At 32.7% G+C, this 22817-nt stretch overlaps 2 protein-coding genes across 3 annotated transcripts; one reads left to right on the top strand and one right to left on the bottom strand.

The window, feature by feature from the left end:
- Positions 1-1440: 1440 nt before the first annotated feature.
- Positions 1441-6401, top strand: LOC130797029 (phosphoglycerate mutase-like protein 1). 2 transcript variants are annotated; one of them, XM_057659510.1, is made up of 11 exons: positions 1454-1598; positions 2403-2500; positions 3206-3267; positions 3411-3518; positions 3852-3931; positions 4428-4590; positions 4701-4775; positions 4852-4940; positions 5422-5541; positions 5849-5893; positions 5962-6401. In XM_057659510.1, exons 3-11 carry the CDS (start codon positions 3208-3210, stop codon positions 6065-6067), a joined length of 846 nt encoding a protein of 281 aa, XP_057515493.1. In that variant the 5' UTR covers positions 1454-1598; positions 2403-2500; positions 3206-3207; the 3' UTR covers positions 6068-6401. The 2 variants fall into 2 exon arrangements, with proteins under 2 accessions (XP_057515484.1, XP_057515493.1); XM_057659501.1 differs by lacking the exon at positions 2403-2500 and having other exon boundaries at positions 1441-1598.
- Positions 6402-6606: 205 nt separating this feature from the next.
- Positions 6607-14481, bottom strand: LOC130797018 (fatty acid amide hydrolase). The gene is made up of 21 exons (XM_057659491.1): positions 14155-14481; positions 13930-14010; positions 12044-12153; positions 11880-11940; positions 11546-11736; positions 11319-11448; positions 11064-11141; positions 10843-10990; positions 10560-10672; positions 10391-10466; positions 9342-9410; positions 8974-9025; positions 8782-8862; positions 8621-8704; positions 8405-8508; positions 8161-8253; positions 7965-8033; positions 7641-7705; positions 7499-7560; positions 7048-7143; positions 6607-6973 (listed from the first exon to the last, which is right to left on the bottom strand). Exons 2-21 carry the CDS (start codon positions 14006-14008, stop codon positions 6911-6913), a joined length of 1824 nt encoding a protein of 607 aa, XP_057515474.1. The 5' UTR covers positions 14009-14010; positions 14155-14481; the 3' UTR covers positions 6607-6910.
- Between the last annotated feature and the right edge of the window lie 8336 nt (positions 14482-22817).

Genomic DNA, 22817 nt, shown 5'->3' on the forward strand with positions numbered 1-22817 from the left:
TTTCCTTGACTTATGTGTTTGATTATATGGTAGGTCCAGAAAAAGTAACAATTAGGTGAAAATCAAACTAACAACTTAAATATAAATTATTTGCAACTTAAAAATTTATAAGTCTAGCATCCAAGTCACAACTCACAACTAGTAAATTAAATATAATTTAGTATAATTATAGCAAATTTAATTTGTTCAATTTTGTTTTAACAAATTAGTCCAATTCTTAAGTGTCAAGTTGCCATTTTCAAGGTTTGGACACTAATTGGAACAACTTCATGTACTTTTTATGTATGATCATAAAGGAAATTTTTTATGAGTGTTATGACAATATAGCTTATGTACTTATGTTGGACTTAAGAATTCTAATACTTCTAGTACACACATCTTTGGATGGTGACTTGGTCTTGGTCACTATTTTTCCTTAGTATAGTATGTGATTCTTCTATCTTGATATTTTGATGTTTCAATGCAATTGCATACAAAAGAGCAGATTAAATATAAATTATAGTTAAATTTATTTATTTATTTAGTTTTGGGTGAGTTTTTTCATTGATAGGCCAAATCGTGGAATAAAATAGTTTTAAAAAAACTTTTAAGACATGACACAAGTATATTTAATAAGATTGTAAACATCTTAATAAAAAGCGTATAAATAAAATAAAACAAAATACTTCATCTATTCCTTAATGAAGTTTTCACGAGAAATGTTCACGAGAATTAAAAAATGTTTTAGAGAAATGATATATTAATTTGTTGAATAATAAGTTTGATTATGAAAAATTGGAAACCATACATTAAAAAATATTAAGAAAGTTAGTAGAAAAATATAGGAACCACAAGTAATAAAAAAATATTTTTATAAAGTTAGTGGAAAGTGAAAATTATATGGAACCATAATAAATATAAAAATATTAAAATAAAATTAGTAAAAGTTATATGGAAACAACAAATAAATCACCTCAGATATAAATAAAAACTTCTAACCAAAGGAGGGACCAAGGGAGTATTAAGTATAGAATTTAACATCTTTTCACCAAGCAAGAACAAAAACAAATTATTTGATCCCAATTTAATGGATCACATTACACACACAAGACAAAGAACAAATTCTCTGGCTACCGTCTACCATCCATTAATCCAACCCAAAATTCTGGTGAGAGACCATCTCTAATTGGACCAGTTTATTATATAATTTTAAAATATTATAAGTAGACATTAAAAATAATGTAAGTAAATATTTAACATATTAAAAGTAGGCATTAAAAATAAAATAAATATTTATTAAGAATAATATAAATAGACATTAAAAATACTGTAAGTAGAAATTAATCTCTAATAAACTAGAATTAAAATACGTCTCTTTTCACTTAGTTGTTAATCCAATGCAATTGTAAATTTTACAAAACAAATTCACTTGTTAATTATTTACAAATAGTGAAATGATCAAAGTCTTTTTCAGTCTTCAGCATCCCTCTCCTTCCACTACTCTTCCACCTCTTTTCCTTCTTAAAACAACAAAACCAACATCAATTCCTTTACTTTGGCGGCTGTTCATCTTAGAAGACCACTTTCTCTTCCATCAATTTATTCATCTTTATCTTCTGGTAAGCTTTTATTTTGCCTTATTAGTTCATTTTCTTTCTAAAGATTCAATCTTTTTTTGTTGGGTTCTTCATTCAGATTTGGATATTCAATTTTTTCGTAACTTTTGTAGTTGGGTATTTACCATTGCTGTTGTTTGATTACTGGGAAGTGCTTTTTTATTCAAGATTTTTGTTGGGCTCTTCAGTTAGATTTGGAAAATAAAATTTTCCCATAATTATTGTTGATGGGTTTTTACCATTATTGTTTTTTTGTCAACTAGAAAGTGCTTAATTTTATTCATTGTGTTAAAATGTGTCCTTTGATTGTTTGAAAGATGGGTATGATATAGTATATAGCAAATTTTGATGATTTTATGAATTTGTTTGTGAAAGTGAGGTGCAAAGTTGCAATTACTTGAAATTAATGTGTAGGAAGAGATGGACCATATTAATGATTTGGTGAAGATGTCCTTTTCTCACTATTGGTTTGATGAATGTCAAAGATGTGGATTTTTAAAGAATGGAAATGGGTTTTTTCATGGGACATGCTTTTTTTTTTTTTTTTTTTTTTTGTAACTCTGATTGGATCCAACAACTTATATTTCGACCAAATTGATGGAATGTCGAAGTTCAAAATGAATTTGTGTGCAAAAGTGAGGTGAAAAGGTGTAATTTTTGGTAGAATATGTAGGAGGAGATGGACAATATTAGTGATTGATGAAGATGTCTTTTATTATTGTTTTAATAAATGTCAAAGATTTGGCTTTGAAAATAATAGAAATTAACATTTTAATGGGACATGCTTTCTTAATTTTCCATTGTTAGGATCATCGTCCCCAAAGGAGATATTGGTGTTTAAATACTCAGCTGATTTTTGGAACGGAATATGAAGCTGCAACGATAGACACTTTAGTATGATCATAGTGAGTAGAAGTATAAGCTTAATCAATCTTCCTGTTGGATGTCTCATATTCAGAAATGACCTGTAGGGCAGTTCTTCTGTAGTCTTCTGATGGGAAGGATATGTACTATATACTACATTATCCAAATCACCTAGCTATAAAGGGTAGTTCTTCTATAGTGTAGCAGGCACCTAATTAGCCATCTTTTCATCATAACACATAACCTTCCTAGGCGTTATAAAGGGTAAAAAACTCTTGTTTTGGGCCGTATGCCCATATCAAGAGATATCTTATGTTGTTGACCGATATCTACATGTTACAATTACCGCATCACTCCGTTACTGCAACACTATTTTGTTACTGCGATCGCGAATGTTAGCACATTTTTACACTATGTTCCCTCGGTCATGAAGTTGTAGGATGTTATGGTTTTGAAAGCCTTGTCATTGCTTTGCAAAGAGTTGGTTTTCTTTAATTATTAGAGTCACAAGAAAAATTGACCTTTTGGTTGCCTCAAATTGTTTCTGGAGCTCATTGGGTTTCTTTCTTTATTATTAGAACTTTTATATACAGTATTTCTGAATCTTTTGGTTGCATCATGTGTGCATGTTTGGATATAGTCAATGTCAATGCAAGTTGAAACAGCTTGCTCTTTATAAATTAGCTAAAGTTGCGAATAGCTAAAAAATTGTTCTTTAACTCTTATTCTTTATACCTTTTCTCCAGCGATGGACAACATAAGCAGTCCGAGTATATATCCCATGCAGCACTGCAAAGTTATTCACCTGGTTCGTGTTGTATTGTTATTATACTTGCACATCATACATCATCCCATCATGAGTTTAAGGATGCAATCTTTTTGGCTTTTGGCTTTTTGTGAAGTCAAGAATGTTCTCTTGCTTTTTGTTTGTGGTTTCAAACCATTGATCAGGTAAGGCATGCGCAAGGTGTTCACAATATAGAAGGCGATAAGAATTACAAGGCGTATAAGAAGCTTGAATATTTTGACGCACCCCTGACTCCATTAGGTTGGCAGCAGGTAACCAAAGTATCATGTATGCCATTTATATTAAGATGTATTCTTGTTACTTGCACAGGAAAAATGTTATCTTTGTGAACTCTAAATTGTTCCGTTTTATCTATGTTACTTGGACTCGAGTACTGGTGTTGGATACCGGTACGCGTCCAACTGTCGGATACGTCTAAATATTCAATTCTACGCCTAAATTGAAGTGTCTAAGTACCATACCAATGTCCAAGGATCAAGGATCAGACACGGATACGCGAAGCAAATGAAGAGTCCGAGTAACATAGGTTCTAATAATTTACAAAACATATCTGATGTATCTCTTGCTATTCAATATTTGAGCAGGTTGATAATTTACATAAGCATGTTCATGATTGTGGCTTGATAAAGAGGGTTGAATTAGTTGTAACATCTCCTTTGCTAAGGTACAACCTTTAACTCTTTACTTATTGATGCAGTATGTGTTTTAAGATGATAATTTATATCTTTTTCCTGTCATGTAATACAACAATAATTTATTGTGGCATTCTCTTGCCTTTTTTGCTGCCTGTTTTCTTAAAGTAAATGCTCGTCTGACTTGTATGTTCTCAAGTCTAATTGGCTACCTTTGTTCTATTTTTTCAGTACGATGAAAATACAATGGTTTTAGTCGTGTAGAATAAGATTGAGGTGAATAGTTAGAATTTCCTGTTAATAGTCACGTCTTAATGTTTATTGCCTGTGAATTAGTAACCTTGTCGAGTTCCTTAACGCAAACAACTACGAATAACCATGGCTTAGCGTAAGTTACTTATTTTTCCCCCTCGTGCTTCTGAATTTTCATCAGAAGTTTGTCCGAAAAACAGGGTGAGCAATTTACATATTTATATCATGTATTAGATTTATAAGAGACTCTGAATCATACTCTGTATTTGTATGCAGGACTATGCAGACAGCAGTTGGTGTTTTTGGTGGGGAGGGCTATACAGATCGAATGGACGTGCTGCCTCTGATGGTGGCAAATGCTGGAGATAGTGATCGTTCAGCCATTTCAAGTCTAAACTGCCCACCTATTATGGCTATTGAGCTTTGTCGTGAACATATGGTATGCACTACTTTTTGTTGATGTGTTTTTTGATTATACGTAATCTTTCAGTTTCTTGAGAAATGGGATAGTAGAGTGTAGGAGTTATATCTTTCTAATTCTAATTGCAGGGGGTTAATCCTTGCGACCGGAGGAGAAGTATTAGTGAATATCAATGTCTTTTTCCTGCAATTAATTTTACACAGGTAAGCGCTCTTTAGGATCCAACATATTGAATAGGTGCAGGCTCTGATGGATCTTTGATACTTGTTATGCTTTTAGATAGAAACTGATGAAGACACATTGTGGAAGGCTGATGTCCGAGAAACAAAAGCAGAAGTTGCAGCTAGGGGAGTGAATTTCATGAATTGGTTTGTACATGTACTAGTTTTTTTATGCTTCTATACTAGCTACATAGATCTCGAGTATACGCATTTAGTGCGCCAATAATGGCATTGTGCGTGCAACTTATTTGATTCCAGATTATAATGAACTATCGTAAAATGAACTTCTAAAATCATTTGACTTCTTATTATGTGAAATTGCAAATAATGTTTGCTATCAGGGCTAAATTAAAACAACAACTTTGTTTTTACAAGGGTAAGGTTGCATACACCCATTGAACCGAATCTCCTGCTTAGGTGGGAGCCACTAACGGCATTAGAGTGATGGAATGTTTTTGATGTTTGCAAATTTACCAATCTATACATTGTACTAACCTTGTACTTCCTCGAACAATGTGGTTTTCCCTTCTCTTGGGATTTGCTTTGTTATCGCAGATCAGAAACATTTTTTCTTTATTATGCGTACTACGTGACAAATGCACTCTGCTTCATGGCTTGTTGTTCACAGGTTGATGACTCGGAAAGAAAAGGAAATAGCTGTTGTTACCCATAGCGGTTTTTTGGTTCATACTCTCACTAAATTTGGAAATGATTGTCTCCCTCTAATGAAGGATGATATGAGTACACGGTATGTTTCGTCTAGGCTTTCTATTGCTACATTCGCACAATTTTGGTTCAAATACCACTTATATCAGCTTCATAATGCAAAAATGTGGTTTTCGTAACGACTGCAGTAAGGTCACGATAATAGGGTAATGGAGGTCGTACTGCCAAAATAATGACTGAGACCATGAGATATTCTTAAACCGGACTAAAACCAGACTCTTGGATGATATCAATTTGATAAATACTAATATAGACTCGTCTATTCTCGTAACACTCTCACAGACATTGTTGTTATTCGACCTAATATACGCTGTCTTATGTTGCCCCAGCTTTAAAAATTGTGAGCTCCGTACGATGATCCTCACCAATAGAAAGTAAGTTTTTTTTTCGAGGCGTTACTTTAATCTGACTCTTTGGTAGCTAATTATAGCCTGGTTTTCAGTGTTACAGGGTCTGATCCTCCGGTCACCAATTATCCTGGCAAGATACCAGACGGGCCAGATATTCCTAGTGATGTTAATGACGAAAAGGAAAATAACCATTGTTGAGTATGAACTTATCCTTGATGATCATGGAGTTTATTTATCCAGCATTTCGGGATTGTGATGGCATTTGAGTCGTGAAACTTCTAAGAGCAGTGTGAGATTCAACGTTTGAGATTTGCATGACTGATAACGACGAAATCTTGTTTGAGATCACCATTGTTTTCGCATACTCGTTTCAAATATTCTGCTCTTGTTTTTTGGAATCAATCTCTTGTCATGAAATTTGGTTAGGATTTATGTTTGGCCATGTGATTTTACCAAGTTATATGGAGTACAATTTTCTCATAATGATTTTTATAAAAAATGTTTTCCACTTGCCTTTACCTGGTGGAGCTGATCGGTTTTGGGTTCTATTGTATGTTTTCCTTGTTAATTACTATAAATGAAGGTTGAGTAATGTATTAAGTTAACCAAATCTTACACTTGTAATGATAAAACGGTTGTTTTCGATTAAAACTTGATAGCAGACATCATTTACAACTTCATATGAATATCAAACGCACACATTATAGTAAGGTATGGTCATAATCGGGCCAAATTACTGAAGCTGTGGCGCCCAAAAAGCAAACTAGAATGTGCTAAATCAAAATCAAAATCATTTTGGTAAGATGTGTAAAACAAATGATATTATTTATGATATTACATGATAGTGTGTAGTTTTCTTGTAAATGTAGATGGTAAGAACAATGAAATGCCCTCTTCAAGAGGGGTAAACTAATGATAACCTACACTCTACATCCGAAGACAATAGGGTGTACATGAGATCTTATAGCCTAACCACTTGAGAAGAACAAGATCAATCTGAAGATTAGAACTTGTTTATGTGTAGAAATCAAACAGCATCATTTATGTACCTTTCAAGATATCATAGTACAAAGCTGGTCTTTTCTTGTTTATCCCGTATGATTCCTAACCACGAAGAGACTTATTACAGTCGGTAAAAGCAAGCGATCAAAATGGAGTTTGCATAATTAGATATATACCTCAATGCAAAATGCCAAACGCAAGAGCGTTGCTTCACCCCATGGTCGGCCTATAAGCTGTAAGCCGATGGGAAGTCCCTGCTTATCATAACCAATCTGGAAAAAACAAATGATTATGACTCGAATTTTTGTTTCGAATTTTATGAAAATCACTTTTGATCAATAACGATGAAGCACCTATTTGTTTATCTGAATCCTAATTCCTAACACATAACAAGTAAGAATGAAGCAAGCAAAATCAAATAACCTTGTTCTTAAAGATAAAAACCATTGAGGGACTAATCTGAAACAGCCTTTTTGCCATCACTAACAAGGATAAGGTTTCAAACATTCGACCCTTCCGAACCCCGTCAAGGTGGGAGCCACTTAATGGCAACGGGTAATGAAATGGAAATGATATTTAGACCTTCAATAACTAGAAATTATGACTAAACCAAAAGAGATGATGTACCGGGATGGTAATAGCAGGGAGGCCAAGAAGATTTCCAGCCACAATAAATCGCATCAGATATCCTGTTAGTACAGAAAGATGATGTATTCAACGTACGAGGGAAGAATCTCTTTAAAGAAGATAATGTTGAAATCTTACTGACCTGAAACCTGCAAGTTTGACTCCCCACATTTAAGAGCACTGGAAGATATAGCTGGTGCTGTCATGCTGTTCAATAATAAACAAGGCATCAATGATTCTATACGTAATTGTTTTCTTCGACTATAAAATTATAGCCTGGTATCTGGACAGATGCCCCGCGCCAGAAAGACCAACTGCTAAGAAGACGTTCCAAAACATGGTACAATCGAGAAAACGCAGAAGATGAGACGGGTTAGCATTGGCTTTGCTCATCTCTGCAATTGATACGCAGCAAATAGCGAAAACGCAAACCGCAGTACTAGCAAGTAATAATGACGAAGCGTACCCAGTGGTTGGAGTTACTATGACGTCCACCTTCTTGAAGATCTCCATGTGGTAGTACATCATCCTTCGCCTACATTAAAAGCCAGTAAACAGTCATAAAGGGATCATAAATTTTTGGCACCATCAAGAATGGACAGATTCAATGCAGAAGGAAACAAGAAATTTCCCATCAATCTTTATTCACATTATTTCCTCACCTAATCTTTTGGGCTGCAACATAGTCCGTAGCTGAAAATGAACGAAAAAGTGCCAGATTTGTGCGAGTGTCATATGTCAACTTTGAATTTTTCCTACATAAAAGAACATTGCATTCTTGATATGATCATCGTGTAAAATTATGAACACTATTATCAGTGCTTTTCCATTCAAACCACTAATACCAGCTAGCAATTCTAAGTTCAACTTAGTTTGTAAATACATTCGGAAAAAAACAGAGCATACCCGTCTTCGCAATCTGGATTAAGTGAGCACAAGGCTTCAGATCCAATAGAAACAATATGCGCAGTACGCATCTCACTCAGCTCAGGAATAGCAATTTCCTCGGTCTGGCAGTTGCGCACAAGAAATTTTAGGAAAACCTTGGAAAAACATATTGGGAATATGGGAAACAAATATTCACATAATATGCTTTAAGTGCTTAACAAATAGATCCTTTACTTGACAATTATATTTTTCGCAAAGCCAATTTAGTACATCATCGCACTTCAGGGAGATTTCACTGGAACACACGTCGTTAAACCACTGCAGCAGCACAAAACAATATAATGGTAGACCTCATGATACATCATATCAAATATGAGATTGTATCACTGAAATACCTCGGTATACTTCCCAAGCCGTAATGATCCTACAATCTCGCATCGGACTTCAGATGCCAGATTGGGTAAGCAAGGCGGCGACTGAAAAAAGTCCAGAAGCCTTATCAATAAATCTGTCGCAATAGCATACAGCTCTCAATTTTTTTATGAAACAAGAAAGTGAAGGGGGAGAGAGGTTTCCTAGTAGCTCACAGGTTTCATGCTAATTGTATCAGCAGGAGAGGAACCTAATACCGCTGCATACCTTTAGAAACATTATTGACATTGAGACATTGAGGTCAGTCTTTAAAGAAGTAAACTTATGCGATGATAAAAATTAAAAAATCAACAGTTCTTTCATGAATGGATGTACTAGTATAGCAAAGAGTTCAAAAACCACGGGCTATCAAAGCCCATGAGTGAGTATAACAAAACCAGTTTGGCCTTCTGGCTTGAGTAAGTAAACCAAAAGATGGTCAAACAAACAGTGGCAAAAATTATTCTATAAGATGACAAGCTGTCAAATGAATTTATGAAACTAGAGAGAAATGCAGGCTGATATGGTAGCATCAATTTCTTACACAAGCATCACATCTTCTACTGATGATGCTATTGGACCAACAATTTCCACAGTTCCATCACACAATGCCCTGGCAACACAAAAACTCAGAATATCACTCCATAGAACCCACAGACATAGGTCATTATTAGAATCTCCCATTAGTAAAAAAAAACTACTCCCTCTTAACCTTAGTTGTCGCTAGGGATGTCCGGTGAGTAAAATGATACGGAATTTACACCGCATCCGCTCCAGTTGGGGCAGGTATGGGTATTACTTTGGTGGGTAGTGGGTGGATATGGGTATGAAAAAGTCATACCCTCCATGAGTAGTGAGTATTAAGTGGTGGGTAATGAGGTTTTACCCGCCCCATACCCACCCGCTCAGCCCCATATCCAGCCGCCTGCCCAATACGCACTCGCCTCGCCCCATATCTACAATGTACTACATTATATCAATTTTGAATATGTTTGTTGAAACTAATGACAAAAAATAAAGGATAGAAATTTTATTTTATTTCATTATATGGTTTAAAACAAAATTAGATGCACATTTTCAGATTTGTAAAGAATTATAAAGTATATAATGCGAACATGACGTAAATGTGAGCCGGGTATAGGTGCGTATACCCATGATGGGTGTACCTAGTTGGCCATAGTTGGTGGGGATGAGATTGAATACATACTTAGGTGGGCAGGCGTGGGTATGAAAATTTTACCCACCATGGGTGGTGGATAGGAAATTTTAGGTGTGTATGGATATGGGGGAGGCCGTACCGCATCCACCCGCTCATTTGTCCATCCCTAGATTTGTCGCCTTTGTTTTTTGAGGCCTAAGTTGACTACAAATTATTCCTCCAACCCTCTGAACTTGCTCCACATATTTCCCCATTTGAGAATTTTTCCATCTAGAAGGAAAATACAAAAGGGTGGAGGATTTATATTTAAAAGTACCTCCATAATATAATATTTTATAGTTCTCAAACCTTATATTTTGGAGAAATTATATATGTTATCAACATTTGACATCATAAAGAGAAAACATAGACCAAGAGACACAGTGATTACCGACCCTCTCTTATCAATTCTTCCATAAGTCGTCTTCAGGCCCACCACACCACAAAGTGACGAAGGAATACGAATTGAACCTGAAGTAAAAAAAATCTCTTGTTAATTACCAAGATTAGCATTCCAGCTGTAGATCTATTACGCTATCAGAAGCAAGAAATGTTTATAATAACCTCCACCATCTGTCCCAAGAGCAGCTGAACATAGTCCAGAAGCTACAATTGCTGCTGGACCTGATGAAGATCCACCAGTGTACCGATCATGTGCATGGGGATTTCTCGTCGTTCTGAAAAAATTAACCACGCCATGGTATAAAGGAAGCAGGGAAAAGAGAGATTTCATATTGGCAAATATATACTGCATTAAGGATTGCTATGAAAGTGTTCTATATGATTGAACCTCTAGTAATATGTCTGTTTGTACATAAATTTCCCTGTAACGGAATTCAAAACTTACCCATAATTGGCATTGTTTCCAGTTGTCCCAAGACCTAATTCATGCATGTTTGCCTTCCCAATAAATATTACACCGCAGCTTCGCAATTTAGAAACAGAAACTGCATCTTTCTTCACAGATCGAACATCATGGTACCATGTTGTAGCACCTAAAACATAATCTTGAATGTGAGCATCATGCTTAGAGAAGGATGAGAAATTTTGCTGTCATTTTGACTATACCATTCGAGGGATATGGGTAACAATCTATATCATCCTTAATTGCCATGAAAATTCCATCTAAAACTGATAAAGATTTCCCTGCAAATACACGTCAGTCAGTGATACTTTGACATAAGTGTTTGCGTCTAACTTGGCTAACAAATAACTATGAGAAGACAGACATACAAGAGTGTAAAACAACAACAATCCCGAAGCCTTAACCTCAAGAGTTTGGGTATGCAAATACATGCCAAAACCATCATAATTGAGCATTACCTTCTTCAAATCTTTGAGTTGAAGCAGCTGCCTGCACTCTTACATCCTCGGCATCAAATGCAATAAGTAAGGGGGTGGTGGGATTTGCTTTATTGAACTCCTCCAAGGCTAAAATTATTTTTTCAGCAACCTGCATTAATAAACAGTATCAGATGTCATGTAATTCAATAGTTTTATAGCAGTGGAAGCCTAATATGAAAAATAGAGTTATTATTGAGGTAGAAGACCAAGGATGGGGTAGCAAGCTTGGTGCGATAAGCATATGAAAAATCGCGTATCTTCCAATAACGAAATGATTTTGCCAAATCATCATCACAATAGCCTGAAGGATCATATTCAGAGAGGCACTTCAAAGCTTGTGCAACACGCTCCTCAGAACGGCCAGCATCCTCAACAAAAGCAACATCTTTTTCTGGTTCTAAAGAGAAAAATTCAAACTTACTGTATTAAAGGTGGTTCACATACTCAAATGAACAAAATACATGCACACCCTACTTGAGCAGTGAGCACATAACAAAGAAACAGAAAATAAGTGAACAGCCTTAAAGTACAAGAAATAACCTTGAGGAGGGTACTCAGGCTTAAACATGGGGCTCTCCGGGATGACAGTGTTTTTCAGTAGCTGTCAACAGTAAGAAAAAACAATATTGTGTCACCATACTAACTTCAAAAGTAGTGCAAAAATCGAGATATACAGATTGTCTACAAGTAACAAGGTAACAAACCTCAACCATTTTATTCTTTTTTCTCAGGTAAGAAATAATCATAGAACCTATGACTGGAGCTTCAAGGAGCCAAACAAATAATCTCAAAGTTGATCCTGTGAGATGTGGAGCTGTATGCCAATGAAGTAATAATATGTAAGCATTAAGGTTTCTAAAGGGGCTAGGACTTCATAATAGAACCGAACTGAGACAGCTAATTACAACAATGCTACATCAAGGAGTCAAGAACTATTAAACTCTAGTATGATTGTATCTATTGAATGTTTAAAATGATGAAGTCGATTCCATTTGATCTAAGAAATCCACACGAAACATAATCACACGCAGTACTATAAACTATAAAACAATTTTTCAACTCCCACAATATCAGCATTACTTTAAGCTTAAATCTTCAGACTCTTCCTTGGCTGCTATCATTCAGCCAAGATTTCTTACTTGGTAACCATTCGATCATGCCCGACTAGAGGTCTTTTTTATAATAGAGATCAATTTAAAACTTTAATTACTTCTGTCTAGAATCACAATTTGTAACATGTATTTTATTACCGTGTTATTAGTTGTAAGTTATTCTTGATATTATCCGCACTTTTGCTATTGAAAACCGTATATAAGAAAACCTAGGATCAGAGTTCTAATCACTACAATGATACTCTCATATGATCATATCTCACAAGACAAAACATAGAATCCTAATATTTCTCCATTCAGTAAAACTTGTTGTCCAAAAAAAGTATGATACGAAACGGGGAATGAAACGGCACCATGAAACATTAATCTAGCATTTCAAAAATGAAGTGAACACTAATCTGAAGCTTAATCTAGAATTTCAGGGACAAAGTCTCCAAAACGGATTCAACGGGAAGTTTCAGGCTTTGGTAATAAGGATCAAAACAAAAGACTCATACACAAAAAAGGCTCAATCTACTAATCGATACGACACTCCCCCACAACCACCCCCAACCCAACACACACACACACAAAAACAATAACAAGCACACACAAAGTATAACCAGTAGAAAATTTAGTTAGTGTTCGTGTACGCGTCTCAATGTCCAATAACTTCAAGAATCATCGAAACAGACACTTAAAATACCAGGTTGAACACCAAATATGTGTTTAAGTAATATAGATGTTTAGTGAGTGACTAAAATAGAGAGTTTGCGATCGGAATATATGGCATTGAGGCGTGGATAAGATTTATGTTGGTTTGATCATATGCAACGTATACCAAAAGGTTTGAAGGTTAAAAAACTTGAATGTTTGAACTCGGAGAAGATTAAAGGAAAAGCCAAAGATGATAAGGATAACATGACTGAAGAATGATAAAAAAGTAGGATTTGTATTAAGTGATAGTGAATAGGGATGAATGGAGAGATATATATCTAGATAATCATAGGAAATGATTTTCTAGTTACATGTTAGTTTTCAAAATACGGTCGAACAAATTATGGTCTTTGGCAACAACAATCTCAAAGGTTGAAACTCAAACCTATATTGTTGAGATGAACCGTGGCGTGAACGCTTAGGCATCATCGTTGTTGTATTCAAAGCGAATTATCGGGTGCGTTATGTGAGCTCATAATTAACAAGTCTAACCACAACTATGGACACTGTTTCATCTAGTCGTTGGATAAACAACTCATTACTAAATATATTTTTTTTGTCTATTAGTAGCAGAACGGGTCAACTAAGTTTTTTCCAAAAACTACAACCATGCCAGCCTAAGTTAGTACTCTTGAAAAATCCAGTATAAACTATAACCCGCCACACCCAGATGACCAAATTTCATAAACTCCATCAAAAGCACTAATTGGATCATGATATGGAATAAATTTACTCTCAAAAACAGAAATATAGAGAAAAAATAACAAAATTAAGCAACTAACCATCAATTTGCTCATACTCATACTTGACTGCACTCAAATCGATTTCATCAGCAGGAATCAATACTGTCTTCGTCCCCATCCCTAAAATCAACAACAACAACAACAATAACAACAAAAAACCCATTTCATCGTCAAATTCTACCCAAATATTTTTCAACTTTTTGCCAAATCATAGCCATTTGAACCCAAAAAAACAAGGAGAATGTAGAAAGATTAAAACTTTACCTGAATTATTGCTAAAAGAAATCAAAAGCTAAACCCTTTTGTATTAAAGGAGGGGAATTATTAAGACCCAGTTCAGAATTTCTTACAAGAATAATTTGGTATTTATTTAGAGAATATGAAATTGACGAGATAGGTATTGGGTAATGCGTAGTAAGATGTTTAGCCAACAACCTAGACTGTATGTTTGATTTGTGACGTTAACTAAAGAATTTAATGCATTTTGCGTCAATTTTTTGGTGGGCAGTTCACAGTTGGACAAAGGTCTCATACTCCGGTCTGTCACGGAGAGGACCTTTTTTTTCCTAACTGTTAAGTCTGTAATCTCTACGATCTACATCAGCCTTGGCACAAATCATAATGGCATTGATATTAGCCGACTGCGGACCCCACAGCCCAACTAGTGTCCGTCTAAAATGAAGTTAGTTTGCACTCGGCCCTATTTAGTATGCACCCTTTTTAATATTTTCATTCACAAGTTTACATTTTTAGTCATTATTCACTATTTAGTCATATACTATTATAATTATATTTTAGTGTGTATGGATATAGATTGTCAGTCATCTTTCCTTACTCAGACTCTGCTCTCGTTTGGAATATTGAATATGATGATGATGATATTTTAGTGTGTACTAAGTCCATATAAGATCGACTCTTCCAACTATTGGTTGAAAATTTAAATGTAAAAACCTTCTATTAGTCAGAATGGATCAAATTTTTTAAAATATTATTTATCGCCCCTTTTTTAATTACAAAACCTTTTTATTATATTATTTTTCTCAACTTTACCTCTCCTCTCTATAAATATGCTTTAAATTCAATCAAATTTACCAAATTCCTCTAATTTTTTTCAAAAACCTTCTCAAACTCACTTTTTTTGTAGTTGGAGTGTTGAGATTTGGAAGATTTGAGGACAAGGGTTGTTCCTTATTCCTAAATCTCGTTGAATTTAAAAAAAAATGTTTGATAAGGTCAAATACACGTGTATTATGCACTTTTGATCCAAGCATAGTCACATGAATTTCTAAATAAATTAGATGGGCCAAATTATCAAAGAACTAACAATATCATGTCTAATATTGAAAATCCTAATCATTTCAAAGGCATAATTGGCCACGTATCAACTATCAAGTTGTTATCAACACTCAATATCATATGATGGGGTGAAGATACCACCAATAAGGCTATTTGAAGTTTGACAGTGATCTATGTGTATTAGAATACTCAAATTTACCAAGGATTTTTGATAATAGATATTGGGAAAATGAAGAACATAAGCCATAATTCTTAAATCAATAAATTGTGCAAACTAATAACAATCAAAACCGAGTAATTTGTGAAAAATTACTAATAAAAGAAACTTTTCCTAAAAATCAAACCAAAAGCGAAAACTGTAATAACGAACTCAATTCTTTATCCAGTAACATAAGTCACGTAGTCTTTTCTTAAACTTTTAAAAAAAGCCGACTCGATTTTCATTACTGTCACGAAAGTCAAACCCTTCTAGTACCTTGTATTACTGGAGTGTAGGCCTATAGCCACATCAAGAGTCTTGTGGAACCGAAGCAACCCACAAAACTGTCACACTAATTATACATTCATTAATGTCTTGGACCATACATTCACTTGAACCGTTCAATTATTAAGATAATAGTATTAACGAGTAATCGGATATGGAGCTGAGTCTGTAGACTATAGAGTATACAGCATTGTCAAATACGATGTTGACCCAAGTGGGGCATTTTAAACATGGACTTGGGTCCAACAGTGAAGAGATAAGGGTAGTTGGAGACGCTATATCAGTGTTTTAGACTACTGATGTCCTTTTAGATTACCTTTTGGTGTTCTTGCTCTCTTGCTTCTCTCATTTCTTTTTTATTAGTTTTTTGTTTTCTTTTATTATGTAGTTGGTTCCACTTATTTATTTTATTTATAAGCATTTAATTTATCTTTCCCGTCTAGTTACGTCTCTTTATCTTTCTCGAGCCGGGGGACTCCTTTGGCCGCGCTCTCCTTTATGGGTATGAGTTGCCGCCGTCCTTCCCTCTCTAGACCCTATCCATAGTTTTTCTATGAGTGGGATACACTAGGTATAATGATGATGATGAAAAATTTGTATTTTAGTGGAAGTTATTCTTATGAGAAACCATCTATCAGTGAGATGACCTCAAACAAGAAGCTCATATTTTCATAATATGTATTAGATGAACTATTTAACCTATGTATAATTGCGTCTTTCAATAATTCCCTCTTACATAATAATTTGTGTTTTAGTAGTTAGTTTTTGAAAAAAATGTAGTTTAACTTTTTATAAATTAAGGGAAAAAATAATCAGAAATCATCCCATAATAATTTTGATAATTAAAGTGATTTCCTGATTTGATAATATTTGATTTTATAAATCATACAATTAAATAAGTGGTGTTCACTTATTCCAATTCTACTTCTATTTTGAAAAGGACAAAAATGCAAAAGAAGTTCAAAAATAATAGTTTGGACTTTGTATAAATGACAACATTTGAAAATAATTTGACATAGACCATCAAGTTTAAAATTGACTAATAGCTAAAACAAACAACTTTTAAATTATTTTGGGTGTTTATTTAAATTTGAAAAACCAAAATGGCTAAATAAGTAACATGACATTCAAATTAATACAAATAATTTAATCATTTATATATACTTCCTCTATTCTAAAATACTAGTTACATCTCGATTATGGACACTATTCATCATTTAAGCTTATTTTATATATTACGGCTAATATGTAAGCAAAAATATATTCAAGTGGGATCTTGTTTGAATCGTGTAATTGCATACTTTTATAATATTAACTTTTTATAATTTTTAAATGAGTGTAATTTACTATATAAATGAACAAAATAACACATTAAATTACATAAAAAATTAAATATAACAAGTATAACAAAACGGAGAAAATACGTGATTATGGTATATATCTAAATGAGAATCAGGCCGGATCAACCTAGTGAATGAAGACTTTCTCTTCAAACTTATGAATTGTGATAATTTTTGGGATTCAATTCTCACCATCTTCTTAATTCTCTATCGTACACTAAATAAAAATCAGGCATTTATTTTTTTTTTAAAAAAATACTGGAGAACACTTGCTGACTTGCATGGAATCAGGGAAATGTACAAAGAGAGAATATAGGCGGGAATGGTGTGATTGTAAAGGATGACCCACAACTAATTTAACTGTAGCTGTATTTTAGTTGGCTTCATTTCTTTATTTTTTAAATTTGTTAGCTGGGTCCAGCCTGCATACTTGCTCCACCTAATTCCCATTATCCAATAAATTTAATTTAATAATAATATTATTTTGGAAAAATACACAAAAATAATCCATTTTATTCCATACCTACTCAAATTATCCTGGTATGTTTTGAGAAGACTCATTTCATAAATGAAATTATTTTGAGATTATCAATAATTGGGTTTATTTTGAGCAGGTGGACAATAACATGGATTATTTTTGATGATTATTCCTATTATTTTTTGGAATTATTTTAATGATGTTGGTAATCCACTTGTAAAAGAAAAAAAAATGGAGTACTGGAGTCTTTTACTTTCCCTTTTGATTAATTGTTTTTTACTCAAAGATGCGTGCATCATTAACATGTACTACTGTCTACTATGAATATGATTGTAAATTTTGTCCTTAACAATAATGCTTACAAATGTTTATGGAAAGATCATGCCTTAGGTTAGTTTTAATCTCTTTATTTGTACTATATTGTTTAGGAATCTTCCACTAAAAATACATTTTTAATAGATTTCTTAATTATAGTGTAATAAAGTGTACTCCAATACATCAACATAAATCCAACATACTTTTAAATTAGGTTTAAAAAAATTAAACCAAATTAAAAATCTAAAGAATTGAGTCTTATTTCAATCAGAGTAAATATAATATTTTTCAGATTAAGTTATAAGTTCATTTTCGCATAACTCTTTCCTTCCATCTACCTACCATTTAATCTAAAAAAAGAAATTTATTTAATATCTATATCTAGTGAATTGACGAATCACCTTAAATGTGTGACACATAGTTGACTTGAATTTAATTAGCAAAATTATTTAAGAGTTGTTTGGAGTGTGAATGACCAAAAAAGATGATAATGCATGTTTTTATCCGAATAATTACAATATTTTAAAAGCTATTTCAATGGTGAAAAAATTTTATTTGAATGGAATTTTTTCACTAATGAATATCCAAAAAAAACACTCAAATGTTTCTAAAAAATTACTCAATGAGTGGAAATTTTTGAGATTTCCTCACAGTGGGCCCACCACTAATTAAAAAATATACCCATTTTCTTATTTTTTTGACCCACAATTTCTAAATTTTAAAGACATTAAAAAAAATAATAAAGTATACCAACATTCATAAAAAAAACAATTCTCTATAAATAGACACACATTTATCTATTTTTTGACACACTTTAAAAATTTTCTTTTCTCTCTAATTTCATAAAATTAGTATTCAAGTAGTTTAATTTTTACATTATTAGCTTAATTTTGTTATTTTTAATTTTTTTTGTTGTATTGGTACTTTGTCTTAATAATATTTCATGAATTAGTTTTTTTATCTTAAATAATATTTTTGAACAAAGAGAGAAAATGAGGTGAGATAAAATATGAAGTAAGAAAGAGCGGTGAGGAAAGTTTTTTTTCCACATGAATGGGATAAACTTGAATAGCAAAAGTTTTCGCACAAAAAGATGATGTGGATGAAAGAGAAAGTGTAGAGAGAGATTAATGAATTTTTTTTTTTGTAAACCATTGAGAGTGCTGATAGATACACGCGTGCATATTGATCTCTATGCGTTTTCGTTTCCAAACTCATTGCACGTCGTAAAGGAGGCCATGCCTCCTTGCCCCCTAACTCTGTGACGGAAATAGCTCTAAATCCACAGTTTTCGTCACCTATAACATCAATAATCAAACAGGTACGGCGGAAGAATATATGGAATGTGATTTGGCCACGGAAAAAGTGAAAAATTACGACCTGCTAAACCATCTGAAAAAATAACAGTATATTAATATCATTCAATTGATTTAAAACATATATGATTATAGGAAAGGAAATACGGGAACCAGATAAGTTGAAACTGAAGTTAATTCCAACTGACGATTGATTTGATCGGTTGCTAGATCTACCACTAGATCTCCCGCGTGATGAAGATCTGGATCCGTGACCCCGGGTTCTGCTTGTCGTTGGTCTTCCCTTCCTCGTGGACTTGCTTGTGGCTCAGGTTTGTAGTTCTTGTTCAAGTACCTGAGACATGCGTCGTACAACTGCGGGGTCAGCTTTTAAAACTTCATCCACCAACGATTGAAAGTACTCTTTATCATCGGCGTTTGCGTGCCGTACTTCTTCGTTGGCGTCTTCTTTTGCCTCTAAGTACTTTAACGTTTTCTAAAATGGATGTATGTCGTCCAAGTACAACGAACCATGAGACCTGATTGACAAGTAATTCTTCTTAGAAGACGGTGCATGAGCCTCTTCAATCATAACAAATTAAACTGATATAAACAGTTGCATCAGGTTTATAATTGCAGATTATGATTTCGTGAACTTGTATAGCAATATTCAGTTTCTCATTTCTAGTTTAATGTGTGCAATTTCTCAATCATAAGGTTCATACTTCTTTATGCCAAATGTTGCCTCCTCCTCTTCTTCATTCTTCTTGATTTTTCAGGTTTTGATTTTCAAGTAAAGAAGTTTTTTTTTTTGTTTATTTATTGTAAATTTTATTGCTTTTATGTTAGGGATAATTTGGGAAGTGGGTTGAAGATGGAAGTTAAATCTCATTAATGAAGAAAAACTCTCTTTTACAGGTAAGTATTAATGTTTGCTTGAAGAAGGAAACTGAATTTGGATGAGGAAGATAAAAACAAAGAAGCCATTGATGAGGAAAAAAAAAGTTATTTTGGTGAAAAAAACTTATTCAACCGGTTAAAGGTCATTGGAACCTTTAGAAGCGGATGCACGCTAAAGTTCAGGCCTTTAAAAAATAAATAAAATTTGAACTTTTAAAAGCAAATAAGTTAAAGTTGATACGTTGAAAATCAAAATTTTCTTATAATTACAGTTAAACAATATGAAATAGTAAGAGATCTCAAAAAAAATTATGAAATAATAAGAGTGTTATTCATTTAATCAATAGTTAAAGTTAGAAATAATAAATTAGATTGAATCAGTAAATTCAACTGATACTACATTACTGACGTACTAGGAATCTTATTACTAGCTAGTAGATTAAATTAGTTCGAAAAGTATTTTGTTTGTTTCTTTTTCTTCTGATAATATTTATTTAATGGAGTAGTATTTGTCCTAATTAATCAAATTGCAAATGATGCCAACTGATTTTCTATACATAGTTGTATTTTTAAGTCTCTCTAATTCGTTAATAAAAAAATGATTCTACCAAATTCCAATGAGTATGATTTTGATTTTGTTAAAATCTAATTATCTTTATTAATTAATAGTGAAGATTAGAAAAAAAAATCCACATACATATTTAAAAATATGTAAATAAGTTATCAAAAATTAATAAAAATATAGATGAAATTATGAATAATGTATGTAAGTAACAGTGAAAATTGAACTTTTTTCTAAATTTTTTAAAACGCCATTTAACATAGTACATGTTGAAAAAGAAAATTGTTTAGTCAAACAAATAATTAGCCAATTTATACTTATAAAACTTGTAGCTGAAAAAGCGCTTTATATATTATTATTTCATATTACATAACGATATATTTTTGGTTGTTTTTATAAAAACTTGTTCTATGTTGATGTTATAGGGAGAATTATTTTTCAGCCAGTAAAAAGTCGACAATATTTAGTTTTTATCAATTTAAGGGAAAAGAGTCTTAAAAGATAAAGATGTAAGAACACCCAAAATAATCAAAATAAATACTACTTCCGTTTCGCAATAGTTGCTTTTTCACGTAGTCCTATGCACTAATTTAATATTTAATGTCTATAATTATGTATAATAAAAAGTTATAAAAATTTGATATTAATAATCTTTGCATCAAGACGAATCAAACAAGATCCCACTTGATTATCTTTTTAACTTATAGATAGATTATAAATCAATCACAAATTAAGGAAGATAAATAAATAGTGTAAGTATTTCCAATATTACGATTAAATTGGAACGGAGAAAGTATTTTCTATGTCTTTAAGAGATTATTCGACTTTTCAATGTAATTTGTCTTTTATAACGTGTAATAATTCTATGTAGTATTTTTACTACTTTCTTAATATTTATCAATAAATTTTCTCACACTTTTAATCTATCCCTACAAATCAGTGTTCATACTAATTTTTTATATTTATGGTAATTATTAATGTTGAAATTGTTAGAACTTATATAGGAGGTGGTCAAGCAGTTAAAAGAAGTTACACCAAATAAGTGCGGAATCAAAGGTAGATGAGAAAATTTAGGTGGTTTCGAGTTATGACTGTTTCAGTGGAGTATACTGTGTGCCTTGAAGCCTGTGATCAACAACAAAATCTAATCTAAGGCTGCATCTACTCTGGCTTTGTCTTGATTTTCTCACTTTTTTTAATTATAAATTACACCAACACTAGGTCTTGAACAAGTATTCTATGTTAAGTTTCACAGTTTGTTATTCAAGTTAAATTCTAAATTATCGCTAAAACCAAAAAAATAAAAATCTAAATGTAAATATAGGCTACACAAATTTTTTAGGTCGTCTTTTTAAGAGACGGTTTCTCACAAGAGTAGCTGTATAGGTTTTATATATATTTATGTAGGAGTATGTACCTATGTTTTTTGTAATTAGTGAAAACAAATTGTAGAGGTGGGTGAGGGTAGTGAAAATGTGAGTGAAACTGATGAAAATATTTAAATTTTAATTAAGTGGTTGAAATTCTTGTGATTTTGCCTAAACGCTTTAGATACTGATACTTTGATGAAGACTATAATTTACAAGAATCTAAACAATAAAATTGTAATTTGCGAATATATGATACAAAAAAGAACATCAGATTTCCGATACACAACTATTTGAAAATACCGGATATTCAAATTTAGTAACATGATATCCAAATTACTAATCAAAATCTAAATATTCAAATCAAATCAAGATTTCAAATCTTCATATAGTTTTACTCTAACTGTAATATAAATACACCCTTGAACAAGAAGAAGAAGGCAAAATATTTCTTTTATAGGAAAAAAAAATTCCATCCATAATTTAGAAGAAGTTATATAATGAAGCAATTAAAAAGTGATAATTGCATTAGATTGTATGGTTGGGTAATCTTGGAGAAAATTGACTTAGTTTGTTGCTTAAAAGGTGGAGGACTAGATAGTGATACTCAGATTCCTAGCTACTTTCATACTTCTACAACTATTATTTTGGTCCAACAATATCCAATTCATTCATTATTCTAATTCCTAATTGATGATAAAAGAAGATGCCAGACAGAACCACTTCACGCGTAAACACTACCCTTTGCTTTACACTTCATATAATTCTTTTATATTTCCCTTTTTTGTGTTTTTTAAGATTACCATAACTTATAAGAAACCGGTTCAGATATTTCCATAAAACATATTATAAATAAAGTATAAATCATTAATTTTTAAAAATTGTCACTC

Source organism: Amaranthus tricolor, chromosome 1, assembly GCF_026212465.1.
Source record: "Amaranthus tricolor cultivar Red isolate AtriRed21 chromosome 1, ASM2621246v1, whole genome shotgun sequence".
Classification (NCBI taxonomy): Eukaryota; Viridiplantae; Streptophyta; class Magnoliopsida; order Caryophyllales; family Amaranthaceae; genus Amaranthus; species Amaranthus tricolor.

Excerpts from the sequence above, each read along its gene's own strand:
- LOC130797018 (XM_057659491.1), bottom strand. The coding sequence starts at position 14,008 with ATGGGGACGAAGACAGTATTGATTCCTGCTGATGAAATCGATTTGAGT. Across the intron at positions 11,737-11,879 it reads GCCTGAGTACCCTCCTCAAG|AACCAGAAAAAGATGTTGCT; the intron begins GTTATTTCTTGT and ends TTTTCTCTTTAG. Across the intron at positions 9,411-10,390 it reads GGAAGAATTGATAAGAGAGG|GGCATTGTGTGATGGAACTG; the intron begins GTCGGTAATCAC and ends TTGTGTTGCCAG.
- LOC130797029 (XM_057659501.1), top strand. The coding sequence starts at position 3,208 with ATGGACAACATAAGCAGTCCGAGTATATATCCCATGCAGCACTGCAAA. Across the intron at positions 3,519-3,851 it reads CTCCATTAGGTTGGCAGCAG|GTTGATAATTTACATAAGCA; the intron begins GTAACCAAAGTA and ends ATATTTGAGCAG. Across the intron at positions 4,941-5,421 it reads GGAGTGAATTTCATGAATTG|GTTGATGACTCGGAAAGAAA; the intron begins GTTTGTACATGT and ends TGTTGTTCACAG.